This window comes from Oncorhynchus gorbuscha, linkage group LG22, assembly GCF_021184085.1.
Source record: "Oncorhynchus gorbuscha isolate QuinsamMale2020 ecotype Even-year linkage group LG22, OgorEven_v1.0, whole genome shotgun sequence".
NCBI classification, from domain to species: Eukaryota; Metazoa; Chordata; class Actinopteri; order Salmoniformes; family Salmonidae; genus Oncorhynchus; species Oncorhynchus gorbuscha.
The window spans coordinates 6662633-6684770 of record NC_060194.1 but is presented as its reverse complement, the minus strand read 5'-3'; the positions used below and the strand labels follow the sequence as shown (position 1 = coordinate 6684770).

Sequence of the window (22138 nt, the reverse complement as noted above, 5' to 3'; positions counted from 1 at the left end):
ATTATTTTGCAGAGGGTTACACAATGTATGCTTTCAATTTATCCCCAGATGATGACACCTCAGGAAATCTTTCTGTGGTGTCCCAAGGTAACCTCAGGCTGGAAATGCGTTTCCGTACACCTTTAGCCTGTACCGTTAGCATGATTGTTTATGCCTGCTCTGATTCAATCTTGGAGGTGAATAGCCGAAGACAGGTTTTAGTAGATTATTATTAAGGATCGTTGAGCAAAGACATGAATACCCAAGAGTTGGAAGGGCTGATGAGCCGACTGATTGGAAATCAATTTTGCGGAGTGTTGGCTTGTGATGAATTACCTATGGAGAAATGGAAGGTGCGGCCTGCAATGTTTATTGTCAATACCCATCCTAAAAACATGCCGGGTGAACACTGGCTAGCTGTGACATTAGAAGAGGAAGGAGGAATAAAAATCTAAACTTTTTTTGATTCCTATGGCTTTCTTCCCGGTTTTTCACATTTCCCCAAATCTATTAAAGAATTTCTGACCAAAAACAGCTCAAAGATATACTACAACATCAAACAGGTGCAAGATACCCTTTCAATGACATGCGGTCAACACTGTGTATTCTACCTATGCCAAAGAGCCCGGGGAGTTTCTTTTGAAGATGTCATGTCTCTTTATAAGGATGATTTAAGAAGTAATGATAAAGTTGTAGCTTGTTTTGTTAGAAAATATCAAAAGTGTTCAAATGTGTATCCTTTAAGAACGTGTAATCAAGGCGTATGCTCACGCCAAATGTTTCAAGAATGCCACAAATGTTAAATTGCTTATTTTTTTCAAATAAAACATATTGAATTTAATCATAGTCATTCAAAAGTCATTCAAAAGGCTAACCACCCAGAGAGATCGGGATTAGGGAAAGGTCCAGAGGCGTTCAGGGGGGTAAATGGGTTATCGTCATTCACTTCATAAGGATGCAATGGTTTTGGGGCATCTTTAGGGGTGCTGTATCTCGGTGAAGGTTTGTGTTTTAAAGAGTGAATCTGTTGCCGAATCTTATAGTTGGATACACCCGAGAGGGGTATGTTGAGGATGGCCAGGGCCTTAAGAAACTGAAGCCACCCTGGAGGTCTGCGGTCATCAGCAACCCTGTGGGCAGATGTGGTACTTTTAAGCAAGTCAAGTATATATGAACCCTTGACAACCGCACCCTGAAGGATAAACTCTCCTTTGTCGTTCCAAGTAGCTGCCCCATTTGAGTCTTTTAGCTTGTTCATAATGTAGCTAACATTTTTCCTGTTACGTGCCGGAACATGGGTTAACAAGTCATGCATAACTTTATCTTCAACAGGCATTTGATCTTCAGACGGTAAGCTCGCAGGTACAGGCATTACAGGGGCGTGGCTCTTGCGAGGCTCGTCATCTTTTAAAGGGTCCTGTAGGGAAATAGTTAAATGGCCTGTCTCTCTCTCCCCTTGTTTCACCAAGGACAAATACCTTTGCAAGAGGTTTGTGTATTTTTGGACCTTATCATAGGGGTTCAATCCTTTTTGATTCAAAATATCCTTCATGGCCGTATCCAAATCATTTTCCGCTGTTTGTCTGATATTTTCGGGGGCCCCTGCACTTGTTTTTTTTAAAGTCTATCCAACTCTTGTTGTGGCACCAGATACATTTTATTGGCCATCACCCTATGTGTTCAACCACCACGTCGGGCTGCAATAAGGCTGGATTGTAATAATAATAATAATAATATATGCCATTTAGCAGACGCTTTTATCCAAAGCGACTTACAGTCATGTGTGCATACATTCTACGTATGGGTGGTCCCGGGGGATCGAACCCACTACCCTGGCGTTACAAGCGCCATGCTCTACCAACTGAGCTACAGAAACGTTTATGAGGTAGGCCCTTTTATTTCTTATGATTTCTGACTGCATTAGGCTGTCAAGCTTCCTTCTCTGCCCACCACCCCCCTGCGGTTGACGTATGATTTGCACTACAAGCTCGAGGGTCTGATCGGCTATGATGGCTAAATTTGACTGAACAAGGCGTTCTACCAGCGCGCGGTAAATTGTTCAAGATCTGCTTCGCCATTGGGTAAAATAAGAGATACTGTATTATGCAGGCTATCTCCACAAATTTCCAACTGTAAGACATCACGAGGTTCGCCATAATCTCTTGCCGTCTCTAACAGATCATTTAGAGTGTCCATTATCATCATGTAAAGTACAGCATAGTCAAGATTCTGATTCAAAAAACTGTCGAATCTCTGTATTGTTGAATTTATTCCTGTACACAACCCTGACACGTCTATCATGAACATCTGCCTCCAGATTTATTAGACAATTGTCCAATTCCCCAAAAACATCTTGTGGCGTTTCAGTCTCTACGGACCTGGGCGTTACTGGTTGTTCTATCGCTCTTGGGGTGGTCGGGGCCGAAATTGTCTGACTCTCGTTCATCCGATTAATTAAGGTTATGAGGGCTTCGGGAATCTGGGATAACATGTTTTCCTCAGGCGCCCCTGACTCGTTCATACGATTAATAATTTCTAAGAGTTCGGCTGGAATCTGTGTTAATATGCTTTCATCTAACGTTCCTGACTCGTTCATACGTTTAATAACTTCTAGGAGTTCGGCTGGAATCTGGGATAAGAGGCTTTCAACTGTCTCCCCTTGTTGCGTTAGTTCTGCCATTTTTTGGATAATTAAGGGTGTTCGTTTTTTTGGGGTCTTTCTGTAATGGTTGGTGTTACATGTATGATTTTAGCGTCTGTATTTGCGTTTTTTAATGGGGTTGCTGTTTAACATGCGTGGAATTGTTCTATGCCAGAATAACATATTGTCTCTGTACTGTCTCTCAATTAAATCCCCCAGTCGTTTGTATAGCAAAACATTCCTCGATTTCAAAGCCCTGGAAAATAATTTGAAAAACCTTTCTTATTCGGCTGCAGGTACTGAGGCCATAGAATTGACTGGGTCAATAAGGTTGGCCGCATCACAGAATAGCTGGTCGTCAACATCTGACATGTCATTAAAAACAGGTCTCTCGGGTGTTTCATCGGGAATGCTCGGGGCTCCGGAATCCCCCAGCTCTAGATTGTATGTGGCCGTCTGTGCCGTTTTTCGCCGGGGCGGAGTCTGAATGAAAATAATACATACAAAATTACGTTATTAGATATAAAAAAATATATGTTAGCTACATACAAATGTCAAATACCTTTCCGTTATAATAATATATATTAACAATACATAGTTAAAATACCTCGGCTTTTTTGGCGCTTGTTGTGACGAATCGCCGAAACCGGGGGTGTGTGACTTTTTCCCTCTAGCGTTCCAGATTCTGCTGGGCCTGTCTCCGGGCAGTCTGAAAAAACATTATTTGTCCTTGTTTTAACATAGGCTATCAACAGATCTATAACTAATAAAAAGGCTTATAACTAATAACAAAACTGTATAATGGTCTCATACCGTGTCCCTGGAGCGCCGGCTCGTGAAGCAGCAAGTTCCCGGCCCAACAGTAGTTTTCGGGTGGGCTTGATTCAGAGCAATGTACTTGGGCAACCACTGCTCTTTGCCTGTTGGGGTCTGGAATATTTCGGGCGGGGGTCGATGTTCCCTGGATTCGTGGTGAGTTTGAAAAATCGCTCGTACAGAACGGTAGAATTGCATCAAAGTCCTGCATGTCAGATGTCCATAACGCATCCTTTACATTTAAGTCATTTAGCAGACGCTCTTATCCAGAGCGACTTACAAATATTATATATATTTTTTAAATCTGTCCGTGCAGCTCAATATTCAGGCCTGTATGTTTGCGCTAAAGCAATGCTAACAACGTTAAAAATAGTTCTGTCCCTAACTATCTAAAAGTACGGAATGAGTTTTTGAGAGATGTATGCTACACCCCACCCCTGTATGTCTGTTTTAGAGCCCCCAAAAGGCTTTGAATTCAAAGTACCGTTCTGTCTGCATTGGGTTTGATAGAATCCCTGTGTGTTGATTAGATATCAGTGTTTAACCCGGGCTGTAGGCCTATATCTTGACAGGCCATATGACGGATAATGTAAACCTTGGTTTCAAACGATTCTCTACAGATAGAGCTCTGGGACCCCGGGTTGAACCTCCCACCTTTGGATTTATGTAACACCCACACAACCACACACACACACACTCTGATTCTATTTTACTTCGCGACAGAGCTGGAAGACGTTGTTAAATAGGCTTTTCCCATAGTTAAAGGGTGAGATACCGTTTTTTAAATTCCTTTTATTGAATTCCAAAATATTTCGTACAACCTTTAAGACATGTTTGAATTAAGTAACACATTTGAATAATATTTAAACATGCATCACACGTGTTTTATGTAAAAATAAAAATAAAACCTTGGAGGCCGGTCTTTGTACATTATTACAAACTTTAATAAAACGTAATGTTCATAACATACCCATGTAGGAATAGACTATAAAATAATATGTTTTTTCAGATCTTACAGTTGTCTGCGCCAGACCCTAGCGTGAGAGAAAAGAGCGCTACCCCTTAGTTAAATGGGGGCTATACATTTTCAAAATGAACACCTACATTTTAACGTTATAATTCAACATTTTTTTGTTTTATTATTTCTTACAGATATAGGGGTCCTGTTAGCCCTGAACATTATCCGTTTCCAATTCCCCATCGCAAAGTCTTTTCCGCGCTCCGTCGAAGCTCTGTCCACTTTCCAGCCATGCTGTTGTTCCGGGGTATGTCTCAACAATAACCTCGGCCATCGCTGTAATTGTTCACGATTTTCGAAAAGACTGTCCAGCTTATTCATCAGGGTTCGGAAAATGTGGTAATCGCGCCATTTAAAACAATTTACATCCTTGCATGCTTTGGAGGATACATATGAACTGAACGTAGCATTTGCCCTATCAAATTGTTCACATGCTAAAATTGTCACTCTGGAGTCTGGTGTATAAGCCATGGAAGTGACTCTCAGAGCCATTAGATCATTTCGTCCACAGACTTGTTCTTCCAACGCATATCCGGGCAGCCTTGAACCACTCAGGGCGCGTTCCATTTGACACAAAGCTAGCCTTATTTTAAGCCATTCTCGCATCCTTAGCGCTGGAGAAAAAGGCTCGGGTTCTGCACGATAAAAGGGATGGGACACGCTGTCTGTGAATATCTTAATCGTAGATTCCTCCGGGTTGAATATGTACGAAATATGTCCCTCGCTTGTACACAAAAATCCTTTAAAACATTCTGGAGCCTCAAGCAAAATATCCTCCAGGCTTTTGGCGTTGGTTTCATGACATGAGCTACAGAGCATTCCGAGAATTCCCCTTGTAGACATATTTTAGATGTTCTGGATAAGAGCGTCTGCTAAATGACTTAAATGTAAATGTAAATGTAATATTCAGGTCTTAAAAATGGCTTGTTCTGGACATTTATAAAGCCTAGGCCCCAGATACATAACCTTGGACATTCCTGCTTCATAGATAACAACCATAAGGGAGATAAAACTGGGGGGTTGGGGGACATACCCAGTCCCAAAAGTTCAAACACTTAACCCCCACCCTCCCCAGTTCAACCAGCCCCCCTAGACATCAAGCAACAGGACTACTTCAAAGCATTCCATAGAGATATAAAATAACACACACCCTCTAACACGGGACCACATGAACAGGGGGGACGGGCCGGAGGCCCATATTCAGACATGTACACGTCATCATGACGTACGGTCATCAATCAATCATTTTGACCCGTGCCGTCTACTGTATTCTCTCTGACCACTCACAGATAGTCCTAGCAAAATTCTTGCTTGAGAAATTACTCTTCGCTAAGAAGCTATTTTGTTTCTTTTTGTCCATTTTAATTGTAAAACAGTCACATTACGGCATTGTTACCCAGAAATGATTTGATATTGAGATAAAAATGGGTTGCATTGGAGCCCAAGCCTCGCTAAATAAAATGGTAGGCCACAACAGTTTTAGGAACTAGCACGTTGAAATATAATCATTGAGCAATTAAAAACCAAACACTTTAATAATCAAATCCCTGTTTGAGAACTCATATTGTAATTAATACATGCGTTATGTGATTAGTTCTACTGTATGTAATTTACAGCATACCGATTGGTCCATTCGGCCATGTTTTGTAAGTCATAACATTGTCAGACCACCACTTAGTGACTCGGCACAAGAAGACACAAGCCAAAGACTGTTGACTGTCAGAACTGTAGGACATGTGCTGTAAAGAGCCATCCAAATATATAACTAGGTAAACCTCTTAGAGGAACATTAAGGTATAAACACTTGAAGAACACAGGTAAGCACATTACATTATATTACCATGAGCATATTACAGTCATACTCTTATAGGAAAATATAATATGTTCGCCAAAAAAACAAAAAAAAATCCCACAGTTATCAGTTCCTTTCGCACATGATCAAGTACCAGCTCCTCTTTTGTCTTCAAGACATGGAAAGCCTTTGAGAACGCAATGTGGTAGTTGGGCAAGCATCGAGCCCCCACCAGCCAACCCTTCAGTGCAGCCTTTGTCCACGGCTCAGTCAGGTTTCGTGTTCCAGGCATGTGTGGGGGGGGGCCGGGGGGGGCACCAGGCCTCCTCACTGAGCTTTGCTGTCTTCTCGCTTCTCTGGTTCCACATCAAGTTCAGTCAGACAGCAGTACAACACGATCTGGGTGTATTTGGTGACCCAGGCTGGCAAGGAGAGGGGAGAGAGATGAAGAGAAATGTAAGCAAGTAATCGGGCAGAGTTTATGTTGGAAAAGCCTAAATACATTTTGATGTGTGGTTTCTTTCATGTGATACACCAGACTACTAAGTCACATCGGGGCTTGATAAGCTCAGGGAAAAAGTGTGACATTGTGGACTGACAAAACATTTCCCTGAACCACATTTAATGATGCACTCCTAGTCCCCAGATCCACAGCCAAAATCAAACCACTGAGTCTAAAAACAGTCTAATCAAATTACACTCAGAGGACTTGTTGTTCACTGGTCAACATGGATAGGATGCACAACAAACAATTTGTAACAGACAGAGCTGTGGTTGCTACAGTGAGGATATCCTTCTGAAAACCCCAAAAATGAGTTATTTATCCTTCCCTTCACCATCAATAGTAAATACACCGAGTGTACAAAACATTAAGGACACCTACTCTTTCCATGACATAGACTGATCAGGTGAATCCATGATAATCACTTGATGTCACCTGTTAAATCCACTTGAATCCGGGCGGAAGCAGGTTAAAGAAGGATTTCTAAGCTTGAGACAATTGAGACATGGACTGTGTATGTGTGCCATTCAGAGAGGGTGAATAGGCGAGACAAAATATAGTGCCTTTGAACGGGGTACGGTAGTAGGTGCCAGATGCTGCAGAGTTTTTCACGCTCAACAGTTTCCCGTGTGTATCAAGAATGGTCCACCGCCCAAAAGACATCCAGCCAACTTGACACAACTGTTGGAAGCATTGGAGTCAACATTGGCCAGCATCCCTGTGGAACGCTTCCGACACCTTGTAGAGTCCCATGTCCCGAGGTATTGAGGCTGTTCTGAGAGGAAAAGGGGGTGTAACTCAATATTAGGAAGGTGTTAGGTGTTCCTAATATTTTGTACACTCACTATGTCTCTCTTGCCGACAGTGGCACTCTTTGTTAATCAGCCACCCAATAAACTCAGGCGTTCCTACAGATTTCCAACTTAGCACCCTTTACTAACATGCTTCAAAAATATTTAATCTTTAGATTTTTCGGTCACACTTTCAACTTTTCATTCTTACACATATGAATCCGCAAACACGTGAAAAATGTGTGGACATGCCAGTCTGCTACACACACATTGAAATCATATTTGTTCAGACATGAAATGGCAGAATTAGAGTTCAAAATCACAAAACTTCCAGTTACTTTCTAGCTACAATGCATATAAATTTCTTACAGTAATTGTCTGCAAAAATGGGTGACGGTTTGACCAACTGCTGGACTAAAAAGCACTTTCAAAAAAACATTTCCATTTAGCATGCTTTCAAGTCCTGAAGTAGCTTTAAAATGGCTCTGGGAAACCAGCCCTGTGTCTGTGTGTCTACAGCTCTGATCCTTACCATTTACTCTGCATATAAACTTGGGCCTCCTGTCCTCAGGCAGGTATATGGCCACGTAGTAAACAGGCACTCCAGACAGGGCGATGCCGATCCCTATGAGGGAGTTAATGGTATCGCCGTACAGAGGGACGATGACCAGAAACAGACTGCACAGGCAGTAAACGAAGGGAAAGAACAGGGAGAGCTGTGGAGAGGAGCCAGTGGTTAGTCAGGGTACAGCAGATCAAGCTATGGTGATGATGCACAACTATGCAGATGCAAGTTTACTCATCCATTGGCATCCCTCTCTCTCGTCTGTATGTGTGTGAGAGAGTGAGTCAAGCCAATCAAACACACAAGACTCAAATTCAGACACCAATCTTTCTAAAGTTACCTTAACAGGTCTGTGTCTGTCTGGCTGAGTGAAGCGCAGGTAGATGAGGCCGGCCACAGACAGGCCCACGTAGAGCCAGTAGCTGAAGCTGAAGTAGTTGATGAGCTGGAACACGTCCTCCACGCACAGAAAGATCAAGCCCATCAACCCCTGGAAGAACACACAACCCAGGGATGAGTGACATTCCACTGTGGGTCTGATCTGAATGCACCATAGACGAGTGTTTCTCGAAAGATGGATCACAGATTCCTTTTGGGGTTACTTTAGGAGGGCCATGGCCCGCACTTGTGACCTGAGAGATATACTATACAGTAAGATATCAAAAAGAGAGCATTATGCTCTATGGAGATGTGATGTCACTCACGTTGAATATGAGGGCGGGGACAGGTGTGTAGCGCTCCGCCTGGATCATACTCAGACTGTTTGGAAGGTGTCCCTCTCTCGCCCCCACGAAAAACAACCTGGACAGGGCATTCAGCGGCCACAATGGAATGTTTCAGCGCTTCGGATGTAAAACTTGATTTTCATATCTGAGGTGGTCTAACCACAGGTTGATTTTAGGACATTCAAATGTCTCAGATAACGTCCATTGCCAGTCATTGAAGGGATAAAGCTCTGGCTTTCAATGACCACTAACTAGTTCAATATGTTTTCACTAACATGTTACATGCTCCAATTATGCTAGCTGGGTGATTGTTGACATTGGTTGCTGAATAACCATCTAACAAACTTCAAAAAACGTTTTGATGAGACAACAACACCTTAGATGCATGTTAGAAAAAGGTTTAAAAGCTAAAGCTTCAAAAAAGTGAACTATCCCTTTATACTTCAGAAAAATGTGAACTATCCCTTTATACTTCAGAAAAATGTGGTCAGTACCTGGAGGCAGCGATGATGGAGGCGTTAAGTCCTCCATAGCAGGACATGGCCACGGAAATGGGAATGATCCATTTGAACGGTCCCAGGACCGCATTTCCAAAAGTCTGTGGGATCAGACCAAATGGTTTCAGTGAAATACACTGAACAAAAATAAACACAACATGTAAAATGTTGCTTCCATGTTTCATGAGCTGAAATAAAAGTTCCCAGAAATGTCCATATGCACAAAACAATTATTTCTCTCAAATTTTTACATCCCTGTTATGAAGCATTTCTCATTTGCCAAGATCCATCTCACAGGTGTGGCACATCAATACACGGATTAAACAGCATAATCATTACAAAGGTGCACCTTGTGCTGGGGACAATAAAAGGTCACTCTAAAATGTGCGGTTTTGTCACACAACACAATGCCTTGGAGCGTGCAATTGGTATGGTGACTGCAGGAATGTCCACCAGAGCTGTTGCCAGAACATTGAATGTTAATTTCTCTACCATAAGCCGCATCCAACCAATGTTCCCTCTAAGCTTGGTCTTAAAGGGGCAGTGTTGTATTTTGAGACAGGCTTGAATAATATAAGTAGCCAATAAGCAGAGAGAAGCATAATTTGTCTGATTCTCTGTGATAATGGTATGGGAATAATAAAATGCATTATTTTTTAAAGCCTACTTGACCACTGTCTGAAACTAACTTAAAGTGGGTACAACCTCAGTGTTCACAGTAAACGCATGCTGGAAGTTGCACAGAATTTTCACAACGTTCAAGTTTGCACCCAGCAGACCTGTCGCTTTAGAGAATTCAGCAGTACGTCCAACCGGCCTCACATACGCAGACCACGTGTATGGCGTCGTGTGGGCGAGCACTTTGCTGATGTCAACGTTGTGAACAGAGTGCTCCATGGTGGGCGGTAGGGTTATGCTATGGGCAGGCATAAGCTACGGACAACGAACACGATGGATTTTAATCAATGGCAATTTGAATGCACAGAGATACCGTGATGAGATCCCGAGGCATTTTTTTTTTAAGGTGACTTCCAGCGTGCGTTTACTGTGACCAACAGATGCATATCTGTATTCCCAGTCACGTGAAATCAATAGATTCGGGCCTAATGAATTTATTTCAATTGACTGATATTTTTGAAAATCTTGCATGTTGCATTTATATTTTTGTTCAGTATTGTGATGGGAGTGTGTCCCATCAAAGGTATATAATTATTATATTTAAAATACACCGTAGAATTCAGTGCTATCACTTATGTTGCACGCAACAACGTGTCTTCTAGTAAAATAACTACATTTCCAGAAATGATTCAAATGGTCATCTCGGTTTATCTGATATATTGTACTATAGTACTCTCTAACAACATGGCACAGAGACGGGTCACATGATCTTAACAGCCCCATATATGTGGCCCTATTTTTAGCATGTGGGTCAGGAGGTTCTCACCACGGCGACAGCGTCACTGGCTAGTAGAGAGGACATGTCCAGAGCCACGTAATAGGCCACATTGGTCAGCAGGTAGATGATGGTCACAATGGGCATGGAGATGGCAATGGCCAGAGGCAGGTTCCTATAGCAATAAAGAAGTCAGAGGTCAATAGGTCAGCGAAACAAATCCATCGTTTTTATTTAGTGGGTGAGGCCAATTTCAATACTTCAAATACACAAGTATTTATTTGAAATGTTTGGGGAAAAACTGGTGATTGTTTGTTACCAAAAGAAGCTGTCATCAATAAAAAAAATATCCATCATCATTATACTCTTGTACAATAGACCCAAGTATAAATAAACCCAATGCTCTTTAACATTTGTCTCTATTCAAGACCTTGTCCTTTCTTCATCGCCATGCCAAATTAGGCTTTGAGCATGGCTCCCATTTTACTCCGGGTGCGTAATCATCGTATCACCATCCAAATATACAGTCCAATCATGAATAGTGATGTTGTCTTTGCTCTAAGGGCAGAAAATGTTGGGTAAAGGGGGCATGGCTGATTGGGGATGACAGTACTGACGCAGCTTCTCTGAATATGGGCTGAACTCAAATTAAACCAGGCACGAGTACAGTGCTACACAGTACAGTCTGAAATATGTTTGAGTTTATAATGGCAAAGGCTGTGAGAGTGGAAGAGAGGAGATGTATACTTTGTTGGGTGTATAACGCCTGCGAACAAGTCCACCACTCTCTGGGCTAAGATAGATCCGATCAACTAAAAAAATATGAATAAAAATAATGCATGTATAATGCCATGACCCCGTATGGCCCCGTTATAAAATAATGTAGAAACAGGGAGATTACCTCTCTGGGTTCTGGATCTCCTCTGTGACAAAGTTGAGTGTGTCCCAGCCAGAGTAGGAGAACAAAGCAGAGTAGAGGGCCAGAGCTATAGACCCAGGCTCCGTGGAGGAACCCTCAAACGGATTCTGAAAGTTCTGGGTTTCTCCTACAGGCAGGAGGGAGAAATAGGGAGACGGGGCAGAGAGAAAGAGACATATAGCATTAATCCCTTTTATTGCATATCTTTAGACCCCCCCCCCTTGTCACTCTGAACATTCAAATGGGCAATCTGAGATTGGTGATTCATTTTGTGGATTTTTTCATTAACGATATACAATATGCCCAGTGATTCCTTATATACAGTATCTTCTAAATGCCTCAAAGTATAAAGCATTTTTCACTCCATTGTTTGTAAATACTATAATTGTAAACAAAGACTAAATAGCGTCAAAACGCATACTTTTGATATCATGGATATTCAGTCCTTGTAACCATAGCTTTGTCTATGAATTTGAGTGTGGTTACATTTCTTCAGCCTCAAACTGATGCTTTGCTAATGTTTGTACTGCAGATTCCCCCCTTTTAAAGGGATGTTAATCATCTTATTGTCGAATTCTCTTGGGTATCTTTTCGGAGAATGTAGCAATGCTAGTGAAAAGGGATTGTTTCCGTTAGCAATGCATTCAAAAGCATGGGGAAAGGGCTCTCCCTTCCACAAAAAGGGGTGTCCTCCCTCACTTTCCTCAAACAGAAGCAGCCATTCTGCTAAAAGTGCTACATTCTCCGAAAATGTTAGCCAGGTTATAGTGGACATTGCTAGCTAACAATTTTTTTTTAAACGGCACGGAGTTAGTCTACAATCAGCAAAGAATAAAAGTGAATCTTCCGCCCATATCCCCTCCACATCACAATCTCTCCTACCTTTGGCTATCTTCATGATACCTATAATGATGATGAGGATGAGTGACATGAGCTTGGCGTAGGTGAACAGATCCTGGACCATGGTTCCCCACTTAACATAGGCACAGTTTACAAAGATAAGCATGCCTGGCGGAGAGAGGGCGAGAGGGGGGGTTGGGGGGGGAGAGAGATGATATTCTGTAGGAAACGGATGCAAAGTAGGAGAAAGAAAAGGACAAAGCAGAAGAAAAGTAGAACATTGTTTTGTTTTTTTGTAATATCAGTATGCTGCAGAGTTACCCCTTCCAAATCCCAAAATAGTTGATCTCTGTCACAGAACAATCTGTACTGTTTGTGTAACTGAGACCAATGGTAACTGAAGCAGAGGGAAAAGCAAGCACCTCACATCCCTTCACTGCCATGAAACTGATGGAACAGAGATGGTACACTACTGGCAGATAAAAAATAATGGCATGTTTTAATGGAATCTCTCTCTGTGTCTCTCTGTGTCTCTCAGACAGACAGACAGACAGACAGACAGACAGACAGACAGACAGACAGACAGACAGACAGACAGACAGACAGACAGACAGACAGACAGACAGACAGACAGACAGACAGACAGACAGACAGACAGACAGACAGACAGACAGACAGACAGACAGACAGACAGACAGACAGACAGACAGACAGACAGACAGACAGACAGACTCTCTCTCTCTCTCTCTCTCTCTCTCTCTCTCTCTCTCTCTCTCTCTCTCTCTCTCTCTCTCTCTCTCTCTCTCAAACGTGTGTGTGTGCATGCGAGGAGAAACCAAACGTCCGTCAAACCAATCTAGGGCCCAGAGTTTTCCTAATTATGTGTCCTGACGAGGAGATGACCATTTAAGTGGGGCCTGTTTTACACAGACAAGCACTGTAGTTACTCGGTTAATGAACTCTGGGCTGAGGGAAACTCTAGTCTCGACAGTGTGGCTGAATCACGGCATTGCTGCTCTCTAACCTAAATACCAGCTCAGTGCCAATTTCAGATGGCCAAGAGGAGCTGCACAAAGCAAAGTGGGTTCAGGACTATTTTAATGCTCTGACTGGGCATTGAGTCGAGGATGTACCATTACAGTCGAGGATGTACCATTACAGTACCATTACACACACAAAAACAAATACTTTCCAAAACACCCGTCAATTCTATTCTTCACAATCACATGTTTAGACAGACATGAATAGACACACCTCTACCAGAAGCCTCTCAAAGAACAAGGCTGGAAATGTTTTGAGTCTTTACCTAAAATAGTCATTGTTACTAGACCCTAGTTATCCCCAATAGAAATTGATAAAACCCAAAGACACGGTTTCTGGGACACGGACAAATAGCTTTTTAGTCCAGGACTAGGTTAAATCATTGTCCGGGAAACTGGTCCATAAAGTCTTCCATTTGTAACTTAATGTTAGTGGTAAAAACAAACAGAGGCAGGTCCCTTACAGATGCAGGCGGCAGCAATGAGGCGGATGGCGTCGTAGGGTGGCTGGCAGGTGGGGTACCACGCCTCCACTAGATAGTTGGCGAAGGTCAGCGAGATGACCGCCTGGCTGGCCGGCTCAATGAGCAGGATGGACGTCCACAGCCTGATAAAAGCTAGGAAACCGCCAAACGACTCCAGGATGTAGGCGTAACTAGCGCCCGATTTGGTGATCGTGGTTCCCAGCTCTGCATAGCACAGTGCTCCAAAAACGGAAAAGATGCCGCCGAGAGCCCAGATGACTAGCGATAGCCCGTAAGAGCCGCAGTGCATGAGGACGCCTTTAGGCGAGACAAAGATTCCAGAGCCAATCATGTTGCCCACGATGAGGCAGATGCCATTGGGGAGGGAAATCTCGCGCTTCATTTGCATCTTTTCTTCACCGCCATTCGGTGTCTTTGGGTCGTCGCTGGCCTCGGCCTGCGAGCCGGGGCACAGCGATTGTGACATGGCAGCCAGCTTCTCTCTCATTCTGCCTTAATGTGGAGCTGAGGAAAACAGGAGGTTAAAGGTCAAGTTAATCAAATATATTACGATTCAAATATTAGACAATGCCCACCCTCAGTTAATTCCAAAACCCATTACATTAAAAAAGTGCTAATCTTTCAATTTAGTTTTGTTTGATTTTGGGCTGAAGTATCTCTTTAAATTTGGATTGGCCTAAGGGGCTGCCTGATACTAAAACCAAAACAATTATCCTGCCATGTCCTCTAAAGGAGAGCCAGAGCACCTGCTCTCTTAGATCTTCAGCAGGGTCAAATATACATTCTATGCAATTGTAATTGTACAAATGGACACAATGTTCTGGTCACAAGTAAGTCTCCTCTACCATGGTCGTCTACACAAAGGGTCCAAGTCACGTGTAGAAAACAAATCGATAAACCCAATGATCTAGTGATAAAACATAGTAAAGAAATATATACATTTACTGCACCTGTTGTCTTCAAGAGAACAAGGGTCACAACAGAGAATCAGGGATTTTCCTCTTCTAAGGCTGAATGCTCAAACGTCGACCAGTCATGTCCCCACGATGAGTTTCCTGACTCAAATATAACTGGAGGAGCTCACACAGTTGAGAGGTAGCAACAGGACAGTCAGTGTTGCAATCCCAGTGCAACGGCTGTTTTCCCAGCGATGACGCCCTCTCTCCTGCTATTTCGGGAGAATGTCGGTACTCCGAAAGAGAGCCCACCCCCACTCTTCTTGCCCTGAGGGAGTCCAGATAAACACAGATAAACGCCGGATGCAGTTCACTGGGCCGAGTAAAACCAAACCAAAAATGTTTACGTGGATATTATTGTGGAGTCGAGTCCCACCATTGATCCCACTCAAGTGTCCTTGAATTACTTTGTAGCTGCACATTCCTGTACTGTAAAGACTAGGCCGAGACTTGAATGATGAAATATATCACAGTCTGGCCCCCGACCATTTAGTTTTCGCAACATGGCAGTCACAAACAAACATGGCCTCTAATACAAGGGAAACATTATACATTGACTGTACACAGTAAGTCATGATACCATGTCTGAACAGTAGTGTGGTGGTGGTAATGAAGAAAAGAGGCCTACAGTACAACAATAGGCTGATTTATGGAAGGTCTTATAAGGTGATATACAAGAAAATAGAATATCAAGTGTGACTGACTACATAGGGCAGCGTTTCCCAAACTCGGTCCCCGGGACCCCAAGTGGTGCACGTTTTGGTTTTTGCCCTAACACTACACAGCTGATTCAAATGTTCAAAGCTTGATTATTACTTGATTATATGTGTCAGCTCTGTAGTGCTTAGGTGTTAAAACCTAAACAGGCACCTCTTGGGGTCCCGAGGAACGAGTTTGGGAAACTGTGACATAGGGAGTATTGTGACGACCCTCCCACTCTGTCTGCCGTATTCTTTCTCTTTGCTCTTGTTTTCCTTATTAGGATGTCGGCGGGCGGAGCTGGGAGGGTCGTCAGCGACATGGGACACACCTGGGCTCGGGTGTGTCCTGGGATAAATACACAGCTTCCCCAGTCATTGAGGAGACTCTCCATGCAGACGGTCAGATTTTGGTTGTGGCATTTTTGTGGCCGTTTTGTTTGTTTGTTTGTTTGTTTGTTTGCTTTGGCACCTTTCAACACCCCTCATTATCACATGTATGCACGCAACCACACTCACTCACACTACTGATGACTGGCTACACACACACCATTGTTAATTGTATTTACGTTACTTCTGTTAATAAATATATTTTTGGAATTCCTTATCGCCACGTTGTCTGACTCCCTTTTTGTTACGGACTTCGAGCAAGTTCGCGACACTATTGAAACCCAAACACTATTGAAGCCGCGACACTATTGAAGAGAAATGAACATTAAATTATCTGGCAACAGCTATAGGTGGACATTCCTGCAGTCAGCATGCCAATTGAACGCTCCCTCAAAACGAGACATCTGTGGCAAAACAGTGCATTTTAGAGTGGCCTTTTACTGTCCCTAGCACAAGGTGCATCTGTGTAATCGACACATTGCGATCTCTCTTATCACAATATGTCTTCCAGTATAGAAGGAATCATGCATGGTGGGGAATATGGATTCATAATATGGCAATCAGTGAAAATCAATCAAAGAAGAAAAAATAGGAAAGAAATCTACACTTTACACCCCCCCCCCTTGCGGGACGGTTGAGCTAACGTAGGCTAATGTGATTAGCATGAGGCTGTAAGTAACAAACAAAAAAATCCTAGGACATAGACATATCTGATAAGGGCAGAAAGCTTAAATTCTTGTTAATCTTGTTAATCTAACTGCACTGTAAAATTTACAGTAGCTACTACAGTGAAAGAAAAGCATGCTATTGTGAGGAGAGTGCACAGTTATGAACTTGAAAATGTATCAAACCAATTTGACACATTCGGGCAGACTTGATACAACATTTTGAACAGAAATGCAATGGTTCATTGGATCAATCTGAAACTTTGCACGTACACTGATTCCATCTAGTGGCAAATCTAAATTGCACCTAACCTGGAATAATACATTGTAGCTTTTCTATTGCATTTTAAAAACATCATGAAAAAATATATTTTTTAAATGCACTTTTTTAAATTCATATTATCTCCGACATTAATTTCACATTTCCACAAACTTCAAAGTGTTTCCTTTCAAATGGTATCAAGAATATGCATATCCTTGCTTCACGTCCTGAGCTACAGGCAGTTAGATTTGGGTGTCATTTAGGTGGGGGAAAAAAAGAAGAAAAAAGAGGGTCAGATCCTTAAGAGGTTTTAATGACAAAAAAAGCACTGGTATAATTTTGTCTGCTTTTGCAAATTTTTTGATCTTTAACCAAAACCTAATATTAGATAAAGGGAACTGGAGTGAACAAATAACACAATTACATACTTTATTTATTTATTTCATGAACAAAGTGATGCAACACCCACTGCACCTGTGTGAAAAATGCATTGCCCCCTTACACTCAACTTGTTGTGCCACCTTTAGCTGCAATGACTCCAACTCTGTTTTAGTGTTTAGAAATACAGTAGACGCACTCTGTGTATCTAGTCACCCCGACCCCATTTTAAAGGCTAATAAGTATTTGTACTAATTCACATATAGTGTATTACATGTAGTCAAAAGTTTTATTTGGTCCCATATTCCTAGGAACTTGTTGGGTGCATTTGTTTTGGTTGCGTTGCGGATTAGAAATGAATAGTAAGTAATGTATTGTATAATCATGAATGATGAGTGAATAATGATGATGTCACGCCTTGGTCTTAGTATTTTGTGTTTTCTTTAATTATTTGTTCAGGCCAGGGTGTGACATGGGGTTATTGTATTTTCGTATTGGGGTTTGTAGTATTTGGGATCGCGGCTGAGTAGGGTTGTTGTATCGGCTTGGCTGCCTGAGGCGGTTCTCAATCAGAGTCAGGTGATTCTCATTGTTTCTGATTGGGAACCGTATTTAGGTAGCCGGGGTTTCACTGTGTATTTCGTGGGTGATTGTTCCTGTCTCTGTGTAGTTTCACCAGATAGGCTGTAATAGGTTTCACGTTCCGTTTTGTTGTTTTGCATTTGTATAGTTATTTCATGTATCGCTCTTCCTTCATTAAAGACATGAGTAACCACGCTGCATTTCGGTCCGACTCTCTTTTGACAAACGAAGAACGCTGTTACAGAATCACCCACCACACACGGACCGAGTGGCGTGGTAACAGTCAGCTGGAACAGCGAAGGGAGGACGTTATGGACAGCAGAGGCATGGAGTATACGACGTGGGAAGAAATAGACAGGTGGGCGACCGACCCAGAGAGAATGCCAGAATTGGACATGGGAGGAAGAACTGGACGGAAAAGGACCCTGGGCTCAGCCTGGTGAATACCGCCGCCCCAAGGAGGAACTAGAGGCGGCTAAAGCGGAGAGGCGCTGGTATGAGGAGGCAGCACGGCGACACGGATGGAAGCCCGAAAAGCAGCCCCCAAAAATTATTGAGGGGGGGCTTAAAGGGAGTATGGCTATGCCAGGTAGGAGACCTGCGCAAACTCCCTGTGCTTACCGGTGGGCTATAGGGACCGGGCAGACACAGTGTTATGCTATGGAGCGCACGGTGTTTCCAGTGCGGGTGCAGAGCCCGGTGCGGTTCATACCAGTCCTTCGTATTGGCCGGGCTAGAGTGGGCATCGAGCCAGGTAAGCTTGGGCAGGCTCGGTGCTCAAGAGCTCCAGTGCGCCTGCACGGTCCGGTCTATCCAGAGCCACCTCCACACACCAGTCCTCCGGTAGCAGCTCTTCCTTCATTAAAGACATGAGTAACCACCACGCTGCATTTCGGTCCGACTCTCTTTTGACAAACGAAGAACGCCGTTACAGATGAGTGAGAAAGATAGAGGAACATCCCATGTTATTGGTAATGGTGAGATGTTAGAATTTGGGGGGGGCTATGGTCTTTGTTCCTCTGTAACTTTCTCACTCAGCATTATTGACGATTCATGTTTATCCATATGAAAGTTGCTACACAGGATTTCTTTGAATTTTTGCATTGTAATTTTAGAACATTTCCATAATATACTGGATCTGGCGCTAATAGTGGAATTATAGTGTTTCACAGTACAGGTTTCATACACATTTTGACCGATGGAATTTTCGGACTTTTCCATGACTTCTAACAATATTTCCATGACCAACCATTAGCGGCGCCTCTATGTACGTTTAACGAAGTAACTGTAATGTGGTATTGACATTGGGAGGCTGCTCTCTGATCTCCCACGGACCATCTCCTGTGGTTGTGCAAGGCACTTAACCCCACGCAAAGTAGAACACCTGTTAGGCAACTCTATAAAACACCTTTTGTCAACCCTTCATCTGGAGAGCTTAATGGGTGTGAAGGCTTTTGATCAAGCCCGGTTCAAACACATCTGAGCGACATTTATCAAGGTCCAGTTGAGCAGCTCATTTCTAAAATGTGGTTTGTTAGAGGGGGACTGGGGAAAAAAAGCCTGCACACTCATTAGCTCTGCTGGAGGATGGTTGGCCACCCTTGATGTACAACACTACAACCAAATACATTTCATGACTTTTGAAATAACTTACTAATTGAATACACCAGAGTGTACAAAACATTAAGGACACCTGCTCACCTGCTCCATGGAAAGACTGACCAGGTGAATCCTGGTGAAAGCTATGATCCCTTGTTGATGTCACTTGTTAAATCCACTTCAATCGGTGTAGATGAAGGGGAGGAGGCAAGTTAAAGGATTTTTGAGCCTTGAGACATGGATTGTGTATGTGTGCCATTCAGAGGGTGAATGGGCAAGACAAAAGATTTAAGTGCCATTGCACGGGGTACAGTAGTAGGTGCGAGGCGCACCTGTTTGTCCATGTTCAACAGTTTCCCATGTGTATCAAGAATGGTCCACCACCCAAAGGACATCCAGCCAACTTGACACAACTGTGGGAAGCATTGGTGTCAACATGGGCCAGCATCCCTGTGGAACGCTTTCAATACGTTAAGTCCATGCCTCGACGAATTGAGGCTTTTCTGAGGGCAAAAGGGGTGCAACTCAATATTAATGTCTGTACATTCAGTGTATACCAAATGGCTCTGTTTGGCTACAAATATTTTTTATTCAGCTGAAGCAAGCTCACACATTTTTTTAGTTAAGTCATGTTTATCTGAGCTACTTTAGAAGTGTTTGCAGGCTGACTGAACCGAATCCAAACTAATACCACCTCAAAGTGAATCATTCGTTTTGTAAAAACAAGAATGAATCAACTTCGTATGTATCGTTTAAATGAATCAACTTTGTATGGTCTTATTCGCGACTGTCGTTAAGTTTTTTGGGACATGACGAAAACATCAATATGTATTAATAATAGCTAAACGGATAACTAGAGGATATAATATATCGTAACTACCCTGGGTTTATAAGCACGGAAATCGACTCTGCCGCACGAGCATTCTTTTGCGGTACAGTCGATAGCGCGCCGGACCTTGGGCTAGAAGGTAGAGGGTTCGAGACCTGCTCCCTGCCTGTTTCATTACAATATGTTTTGAATTGGCTACCTAGTTATTAGTCTGTTCTCTATCATATTTTGTAGGGTATATAGGCCAACCTGCTGCTGCAATATCCGATTGTCTCTCCTTGACCAACGGCCCACTCGTGTACGCCCAAACACAGACAGGCTAAAGTGACATTCCGATTCACCAAAATGACAATACATTATTTATAATTCAGTTCCCATTGGGCAAAACATAAACCCGAAACAGCCAAAACAAACTGCAAATATATCCAACAAGTTTGTTTAGCCACAAGCTTAATGTAGTCATTGTGTGCTAGGAATACAGGACTAAATGCTAAACTTTTGACAACTTGAATATACTAATTTGTCCAAATACTTACAGAAAAAAAAAACTTATAGAAAGTTCAAATGGGGCGGGCCAGGTGCTTTCATTTCTAAACGGTAAAACAGATGTGTATGAAAATACCCTCAAATAAAAGGTGACATTCTGTACTGTCCCGACATATGAAACATTTTATCTCAAATCCAAAATGTGTATAGAGCCTAATTAAAAAAAAAAAATGTCTATACTGTCCAAATAAATATGTAGTGGAGTGTGCATACATATTATGTATGCAGGATCTTTGATAGATTGTTGATTGTAGATGCGAAAAAAGTACATAAATAGACATGGAGAAAACCAGGCTGTCCAGGAATATACCAATGTTGATGCCTGCTTGAAGGCATTCCATGTAAAACAATGATTTTGTCAGACACTTTTCTAACATAAAAGACAAATAATGGTTTTGAACAATGCAAGAGTTAGACTAAAGATAAATAGAATAGTGGAATAAAAAGTGTGAAACACATATCCAATGAGAGTTGTAGATATACAACATTTTGCCCCACAATATATATTAGCAAATTCAATCGAATTACGATCTAATTTGATCAAATCTGGAGTGTTGTGCAAATATCAGGTGGGAAAACAATTGTGGAAAATAATACATTGGATGAGGCACAGTATCAATGACATAGCAGTAAAAGTCCAGAGGATTGTGGAAGAGATTCTCTCCTGGCTGGCGTTGGCTCGCCAGTTGCCGCCCAACACCACAGACCATTGGCACAGCACATGTTCCAATTCAACAAACACTGAAAACAAACTTACAAAGAGCACCCTTATCATGGGGGCAGACAATGTGCCTTGTTAAATATACAACAGCACAAATACAAAATAGGTTAGAACACTTAGATTAACCACACCCATGTGCTCCTCGATTCCGGAGGGTCGCAAATGTCGGGCAGGGACCCGAGGTCTTTATACTTAGCCACAGTGCCTTCAGCACCCATTTAAGGAAGTGCAGTGATGATAAGGCCTCTAGAAACAACACATCGCTGCATTAGTTCCCTATATGGAGTCAATGCATGAACACATCACTGGCAGAGAGAAACAGAAACTCAGGAAGAAAGAGAGGCTGGTGAGTGAGAGAACCACAGGAAATGAATAGTTCTATCAGGAAATTGATCAACTTAAGCTACAGTGTGTTTTGGCACATAGTCACTTCTGGGTATGTGTATGTGTATGGGTATGTGTATGGGTATGTGTATGTGTATGTGTATGGGTATGTGTATGGGTATGTG

General features: G+C 42.5%; 1 protein-coding gene across 2 annotated transcripts; it reads right to left on the bottom strand.

The window, feature by feature from the left end:
- Positions 1 to 5965: 5965 nt before the first annotated feature.
- LOC124009994 (Y+L amino acid transporter 2) lies at positions 5966 to 15160 on the bottom strand. Of its 2 annotated transcripts, none has more exons than XM_046322286.1 (10): positions 14943 to 15160; positions 13983 to 14507; positions 12521 to 12646; positions 11621 to 11765; positions 10771 to 10894; positions 9324 to 9427; positions 8809 to 8905; positions 8445 to 8594; positions 8072 to 8255; positions 5966 to 6668 (listed from the first exon to the last, which is right to left on the bottom strand). In XM_046322286.1, the coding sequence occupies exons 2-10, from the start codon at positions 14488 to 14490 to the stop codon at positions 6574 to 6576; spliced, it is 1533 nt and encodes a 510-aa protein (XP_046178242.1). In that variant the 5' UTR covers positions 14491 to 14507; positions 14943 to 15160; the 3' UTR covers positions 5966 to 6573. The 2 variants fall into 2 exon arrangements, with proteins under 2 accessions (XP_046178242.1, XP_046178241.1); XM_046322285.1 differs by having other exon boundaries at positions 14954 to 15158.
- Between the last annotated feature and the right edge of the window lie 6978 nt (positions 15161 to 22138).

What these genes read in the sequence shown, in the direction of transcription:
- LOC124009994 (XM_046322286.1), bottom strand. Translation starts at nt 14,490, where the DNA reads ATGAGAGAGAAGCTGGCTGCCATGTCACAATCGCTGTGCCCCGGCTCG. An exon ending in TATCATGAAGATAGCCAAAG is followed by an intron (nt 11,766 to 12,520) that starts GTAGGAGAGATT and finishes TCCTGCCTGTAG; the next exon opens with GAGAAACCCAGAACTTTCAG. An exon ending in GTTTATATGCAGAGTAAATG is followed by an intron (nt 6,669 to 8,071) that starts GTAAGGATCAGA and finishes TCTCCTTGCCAG; the next exon opens with CCTGGGTCACCAAATACACC.